We start from the raw sequence: 7,935 nt of genomic DNA, 5'->3' as shown, positions 1-7,935 counted from the left end.
AAGCTGGGTGTCATGTGGCCAGCACAACAACCAACTGCCTTTACTTTCTTCAACTAAAATCAGGTACTCATTAGACTTGGGTGGACTCAAGGGTGCCCTAAAATCCCAAAATTCAAAATCTCAGACTTCTCCCAGATTCAAAACCCAGGAAGACAGGTTTGGAAGCCAAGCACTTAACCATTCAACCACTGCACCCCATGATAAAAAAAAAATATATATATTAAACTCTTTTAATTGACAAACAATGTATATTAAAGCACCATACTGTCTTTTATTCTGTTATATAACAAATTGGGCCATATGGTGTAGAAATATAGACATTATGTAAATAACTTTAGCTATGCAAATACTTATACACACAAGGACAAATGTTGAAAAATGTAACATTAATAACATGTATGCGTAATCATGGAATTACTAGATTCTGCTGAAAAAAAATAAGCCTTCTGCTTCAAACAACACAAAGTCTTCTTAAGTTCTGTTTTTAAATCCAAAATAATCAGTCTAATTTGACCTTAATATAATTAATTATGCCAAACACCAGATATATTAAACAAACTGAGCTCAGGCTGAGGTTTGACAGTAATTTGAAAAGTGCATCACATATAGAAAAGCAGAAAAAAAGGAATAACATAATAAATTCCACTTTGGCAAAAAAAAGGCTCTTATTGGTTCATTAGAAGTTAAAAGAAGGGATTAGCATATGTTATAATCAACTCCATAGATTAGAAGAAACTGAATGTTTCACTGGAAATCTTCCCAGCTCAGGTACTTGTTGAAAAAAATCTTTTAATGTTTTAGTCAAGGATATCAAGTTAGCCAAGGAATTAGATCAATCTTACATTACCTATCCCATTAATCTTCAAGTTTTGAAGGGTGCGCTCATTAATTTCCTGAATTTTAATGCAAATGAACATTTACAATGATAGTCAGAGGAGCCACAGTTTAAAAGTTTGTTTTAGTCTCATGTCAAATTTCTACTTTTCAATTTTTTTTTGTTTTTAAGTCTTTAAAATGTTCAGACTGTAGAAGAATGTCAACTTTAATGGCCTACAATTTCAAATTTAGGTTTTTAAAATTTTGAACAATTTGAACTTTATATCATCAAATTTTTCCGTTTACTTTTGGTTAAGTTCCTTATTCTTCATGCAAATTCAGGAGACTGGATTTTATCTTCATATCTTAAATAATACAGGCCTAACTTCAAAAATAACATGATTACGTCCTACACATCATGCATCTAGTCATTTTATATCTACAAATTATACTGGACTGTTTCTAACACTGTTAGGATTCTATGAAGTTATAAAAATGAACAAATTAAGTTATACATCATTTTGTTATTAGAATACAAATCCTTTGGTGTGTATGCCTTGTTCTGCCTGCCCAAATCAATGTGTCCGTCCAAAATGAGCCCAGATTACTACAGTGGTTGTGCAGTAAAGAATGTTTAGGTAAGTTGTATTGGCAGACACTCCCTCTCTGTAGTAAAACAACACCAATAGAACTAACAATTTCTTGGCTCTTTTCAACAAGATTCATCTCAACAGTAGAAAAAAAAAACACTTCTCATATGACTGATTTTTCACATGACTGATTGCTTAAGTACAATCAACACATTTTGTTTTACAGTCACAGCACTTCAACATTCCATACACTCTAAATGCTACTGAAATTAAACTATACACTAAGTCTTTTTTTGTCTCCTATTGTTGACTTTCATAGCACAGAGGAAAATTGGAGGCTCAAAAAGAAAAAAAACAAAAACTTTTGATTTAGAAAGTAAAACATCTATACATAATGCTTTATCAGCAATAAAAAAGGGAAACCATTACATGTAGTTTGTCCACCAAAGTGTAGAGCACATAGTTTTTATAGCTATTAAATGATCAACACTATATTTAAATCTATTTTATGTTCCCTAATTACTGAAGTAAAAACGATTGGATTGGTACTTCCTAGCCCCATCCTCCTGCAGGATGGCAAGCTAAAGCAAAGAACAGGATTCAAACTCAGTGCCATTGTGATGACAGTTCTAAAGGGCAGGCAGTCATCAAATGTTCACTGTTTAGTGCACTTAAATGAAAATTTTTAAAACATTTCTTCTTTTTTTCTGATGAAGTGGTGACTTTTCTTTACATGGTAAAATACAATTTTAATTATGTTTTCAGCATGTGGGAAAATGTTTTTTGCTTTTTTTTTTAAAATAGGGCCTACTAACTCTCGACTACCAGTTGTTGTATCCAATATTTAGATCCAGATATGCAGCTTAATAATTAGGAAATACATTTTTAAAAAACATAGCTGTATCACTTTGTTAGATGGAAAACATATGGACCTACATTTCATGATAAGTGTGACTTAATCACTTTCAGTTTTTCACTCTTTTCTCTTGTCTACCTCTATCCACTTCCTTTTATATCAAACTGTGCTAAGAATATTTCATATTCAATCACAACAGAACTTCTTTCACAATTTAAATCTTAGAACATGAGTATCTATCACTTTGGGCATATGAAATACTGAAATTTCTATTTTTTTTTTTTAAATTTCATTTCACTGCTGTGTGCCAGTGAATCCATTAGAGATAATATTATATACAAAATCTCATCATTTATTTATAAAAACAAAAAGACTTTACATTATATCAGCTCATATACAAAGGATGGTATAAACAATTGTAGATCACAGAAAAAGAAAATTTTTAAAACAACAAAGTCTATCAACAAATAGGTTGTCATAATTTGTATTATTTTGGATTTTTCAAGGCCTTTATGAAAATATCAATAGGACTATGAAATATGCACTAAATATATACACAAATTTATTATAAATGGAATGATATTAAATAAAGCATGAAATTATTTGAAATTTAATCAACATTTACAGAAATCTTTAATATTTTAATGTGTATGATGGTTATAAATGAAAGCATTGCCTTAAAGTCATTTTGAAATTAAAGCAATAGTGTAAAAAAAAAAAGACACCAATAAGAGAAGGCATGATAAAGTTCAAATGTCACAGGTTGTAGACTGCAAATTGTCAGTCCAATGCATATTTAATAACCGGTTTTTGTCAGAGGAATGATGACCCAGCCTATCTAGGGGTTTCTTTGTTGGGCTGTGGCATTGTATTTGGGGGGTGTGCCGAGGTGGGGAGTGTGACTCCTTTTTAGACTTGGAATTCTTAGCATCGACTGAGTTGAAGGTTTTAGCCAAGTCAACACTTTCCCCACTGTCGGAGTCTTCCAAGTCAAACCCATTGGTACAATCTGATTTGGTAATGTGATTTTTTAAAGTCTGTTCTTTTGCAGCAATATAACGAATTGGACTTTTTTTGCTAGGGCTTGTTGTTGGGGAGTACATAACAACAGTTCGATTGGATAGATCATCTCTTGGTGAATGTGTCACATGCTTATCATTTCCAGAATCAGATTTAGATACCAATGCTTTTTTTTCTGAATCTTGTTTTCTGTGCTTACTTTCCATGTTGGAATTCACATTATGTGTTGAGAACAAATTAGCTAAAGGTGAGTTTTGGCTAGCACTGACTTTTCCTGGGTTGAAGTGATAGTGTGAGATAGGTTTTGAATGTATCTTTGTTGAATGCTCATGAGACTTATGGGGGTTTGTGTGGTGGTTTGTCAAACTTGTTGGCAAATTACACGATGAAGTGTAGGTTCTAAAAGGCAACTCGTTCAGGGATAGTGGACTTGCAGTATTGAGTGAATTAAAGCTGTGAGGGGACAGCTCAAAAATGTCACTTTCATAGTCTAAAGATCTTTCATAGGGTGAGAACTTGGTGAAACTGTTGTTGCTTTCAAAACTTAGAACGGAATAGTTTTTAGTCAAAGTTTCCCCTTTAATGGGTGCATCATGGGAAGCTGAAGAAGATGAACATTGTTTACTGTTTGAGCCATCCAATTTTCCTGTAGAGCTCATTTTGTTTCTGAATTGGTCTGCCCAGAACTGGTCACTGTTTCTAGCATCATCCACAATTTTTTGTGATGTTTGCTGGGTGTCACTATCCCAGAGTTTCTTGTGGCAGGACATGGGAGACCATTGCTCAGTGCTATTGTTAACCTTATCCAAAGTTGTTATGTGAGGTGGTGTACAGTCATTCAGCTGAGCTGCAACAGGCAATACTGGATTGTTTTCATGACTTGTTGGCTGAATCTGGTTGGCTGTTCTGTTTTCTGCAGAGAAATTGATTAACACCTTATAAAATGTATTTACTAGAAAATATAGACAGAATCTGCATGCTTTACTCTTTGTCTTCTAATATATGATTCTATCATCAAAGTAAATTGACGGTCAGGACAGACTGATGATGCTATCATCAATATCTTTTGCAATTTTATCTTCTTTAAGCTTAGAGTTTATACTACAAAAAGTAATAGAATTTGCAAGGATTATTTCAAACTATCAATTTAAATATGTATTTTTTCTCAAAACTATGTTTATTTCTCACAGATATGAATGGCATTATCACATAATATTAGTCTTAAATTTCTATTTTAATTAAAATGTATTAACATCTTTATTTTCAACCCATGCCATTTATTTCTTTTACAATTAAATGTAAATTTTCTAATAAATGAAGTAGACAAATCAAAGCATTTATTATATTTATTTTTTATTTATTAAGTTTTAAATTGAGGTTACTCTAAAAGCTAGCAATTAAAGAAAGCTGATTCATTGTAAAGGAAAATAATTGCAGAGACAAAGATTGGATGCATTTAGAAACTCTATTTTCTTTAATTTAAAAAGCCCTGATGTCTTATTAAATATTAGTCATAGATACAGGTAGTCCTCGGATTACGATGGTCTCACCTTACGTCATTTCATGGTTATGACGCTGATAGAGGAAGGGTTGTCAAGGTTTGAGGCTGAGGATCCCAACATAGAAAGGTACACTAGGGTTGCCAGAGGAGTCACAGTACCGTATTTCATTATTAAAATTACTTTTCTGCACAATATTTTACTGTTTCTATTGATAATTATGTATTAGAATAGGTGTATAGATAGGCTAAGTGTTTGCAGTACAGAACAGTACTGTTATTATGCTACAGTACTCTGTATGAATGTATGATCCGACTTATGTCGAAATTCGGTTTACGATGCCATGTAGGAACAGAACACCATTGTAAGTCAAAGACTACCTGTATTATATATTTTTAAAACTACATAAGTTTAATGGTCTATTTTAATTAATTATATATTTTAACTTAAAATAATAAATATCTGACACATTAGTAAACACAAAATATATAAATTTGTATAGGTTTTGATAAGGTTACTTAAATTTTATATACATAAACACTAAAATTACATCCAAGTTTACCTTGAATATTGATAGTGATATATGCAGCCATGCACTAAAAAGCTACAATGATTGTTGAACCAAAACTAGTGCAAAATATATATAGTTTTCAAGTACCCTAAATATTTCTATTATAATCTAAACACAAAATGCGCAATTATAAAAATTATATAGCTACCAAAAAATAAAAAAAACACAAATAAAAGCATTAGCTATGCTTTTAAATAATAAGAAAAAAAATATAGTTATAAAGATTGCAATAAAGACATTCCCAGCAACAAAAGGCTTTATTTTTAATTATGTAAGGGAAAGAAAAAAACATCAAAATCTGCAAACCAATTTGATGACAACACTCATAAGAAATTGTTGTTTGATAACTTACACTAAGGGACTCATACTATTTATAGCCAGTGATCAATTTATTGTCTTAAGTTTGTGTTTGCCACCATCATCTTAAGTTTGTAAGACTATTTTCTGGAGTACCTTGAGACTGAAAGGCGATGCTGCTAGCACCAATGTTTGGCTTGTCATTGTCTTCCTTGGGAGGGATGGGGCTTACACCATTGGCCAGCCTGGAAATGTCATCTGTCTCCAGGTGGAGTTGCATGGTAGAGCATCGGCCTTTAAGCCAATATGTCGGCATTTTACCTTTACCCTTAAGCACAGTAAAAAAAACATTTTTTTAAGAAGATATATTAAAACCTACTATTTATTATCAAGCAAAATACAACATAAAGTAAAACAAATAATGACCCCGTGACAACTGTAGTGTAACTGAGTTGTTTATTTTCTGCATCTGTCCAGCGTGTCAGAAGGTCATGTCCAGTGTATGTGTGTGTTCATAGTAGTTAAGCAATGTCGTGTGAGAGGTGTTGTGCTCGTTCACTGTCTACTGCAATCATGTAGAATAAAGCCATGGTATTGGTATTCTAGTAGTTATTATTCCATTACAACAACATTTGAAGAACTACATTTCAGTGGCATGACCTCAACACTAAATTGATAGAAATTGTATTGATTATTCTCACTGACATATCACCAGGAAATTTTTTTTTATAAAACAGAGTTAATTAAAAAATTATTGAGTTTCATTGGGGGCAAGACACTGGGATAAATGAAATAGAGTGGAAAGAAATGAACGTCAAAAGGGTCAGAGTGTTTGTTCCAAAAAAAAAAAGACAGATGAAGGAATAGGGATTTAATTATTTTAGATTTGGATATAATGACACTTACTGTCTACTCTAATGCAAGTCTAAATGAGTTGAATTGAGAGAAAACAAATCCAATTTAGAATATTTAATAATTTTCTTGCACTAACTTGTTTTTTATTTAAAAAATTACTTAAATATTATGAGTTTATCTTAATATTGTACAAAGGTTTAGAGTGAGTTTAAAAATGCTATTCAAAGTTTTAATAAGCTTATTAATACAATGCATTTGTTTACCTTAATTTCTACTAAGCCTCTAGGAACCATTATAAAATCTGGATATTTTTTCAACAGCTCATATGTGAAGTAACTTATTTGAATACATTGAGCTGCAAAGTCAAGAAAAAAATACATACCAATTATTAATATATACAAATATATAGGCCTTTTACTAGTTTTATAAGCTATTTATTTTCTTTTTTGTATTAATTTAAATATATGCACTGAAAGCTATTCAAAACTAAACAAACAATTTAAAATGAATAGTTACTTTCTAGAGGGAGATATGTTAAAAAAAAATATAAAAAAATGATAAAGTAAATTTAAAAAAAATATAAAATTGGGTATTGAACTGTACCAATAATTTTGAAAAACTACATTTTAATCCAATATAAAATGTATATAAAGTGTTATTTTACTAACTATATAGAGTTTAACACATTTGCTATTTCCAAACTATATTTATAAAGTTTTTACAGCCTATAAGATCTACATGACACAGATAATGAGTCTGTTTGAGGCATGTATCACTGGTTTAGACTAGCATGTTCTGACATTGCCATCTAGCCCCACCTAAGCCCCACCCCATTCCCTCCAAACACACAGACAAAAATACATACCATGGAAGGTAATCATTATTTTCACAGAATTTAGAAGTATGTCTTCAACTAATAAGCGATTAAAGTAACCCTGATTGCTACATTAATATTTGTTGATTTTTACAAAGCTTACTCAATCTGTCTGTCTGGTAAAAATTTTGAACAAGTTATTTTTCCCACTTCCCATTCTCAGATCAGGTTGAAACTTTGCACAATTATTCATTGTTCCTAACAAAACACAAATCAATAAAAAAAATTAACTATACATTAATTAAATGGCAATTAATTATTTATAAATATATAAAAAAAAGATAATGAATCTGACAGTACTGAGAGATATGGGAGTAAATGTGCAGTTCTTTTCCACATATAACCTTTGTTTTTAAAAAAGTATTTTTCTAAATTTTGCTTGTTTTTTTAAATTAGCTCATACTATTCCTAAAAGACCAACAATTTTTTTTTTAAAAAGACTTACGCATTCCTTGAGATTCCATTCTTGAAGCTAGGTTGACTGTGTTGCCAAAGAGACAGTAGCGAGGCATGGTATTGCCTACTACTCCTGCTACTACTGGTCCAGAGTTTAAACC

The 7,935-nt window shown here is 31.3% G+C and overlaps 1 protein-coding gene across 4 annotated transcripts in view; it reads right to left on the bottom strand.

Moving 5' to 3' along the window:
- Nucleotides 1-251: 251 nt before the first annotated feature.
- Nucleotides 252-7,935, bottom strand: part of LOC106066187 (atrial natriuretic peptide receptor 1-like) — a 93,858-nt gene continuing 86,174 nt past the window's right edge. For 3 of the 4 annotated variants that reach the window (XM_056043903.1, XM_056043904.1, XM_056043905.1), the window contains 4 exons: nucleotides 7,824-7,934; nucleotides 6,768-6,859; nucleotides 5,806-5,977; nucleotides 252-4,195 (listed from right to left, as the gene is read on the bottom strand). In XM_056043903.1, coding sequence (XP_055899878.1) covers nucleotides 3,012-4,195; nucleotides 5,806-5,977; nucleotides 6,768-6,859; nucleotides 7,824-7,934 — 1,559 coding nt within the window. In that variant the 3' untranslated portion in view covers nucleotides 252-3,011. Of the gene's footprint in view, nucleotides 4,196-5,704; nucleotides 5,978-6,767; nucleotides 6,860-7,823; nucleotide 7,935 lie in introns of all 4 variants that reach the window. The other variant, XR_008780126.1, reaches the window with a different exon arrangement.

This window comes from Biomphalaria glabrata, chromosome 10, assembly GCF_947242115.1.
Source record: "Biomphalaria glabrata chromosome 10, xgBioGlab47.1, whole genome shotgun sequence".
Classification (NCBI taxonomy): domain Eukaryota; kingdom Metazoa; phylum Mollusca; class Gastropoda; family Planorbidae; genus Biomphalaria; species Biomphalaria glabrata.
This window is presented reverse-complemented; position numbering and strand designations above follow the sequence as displayed.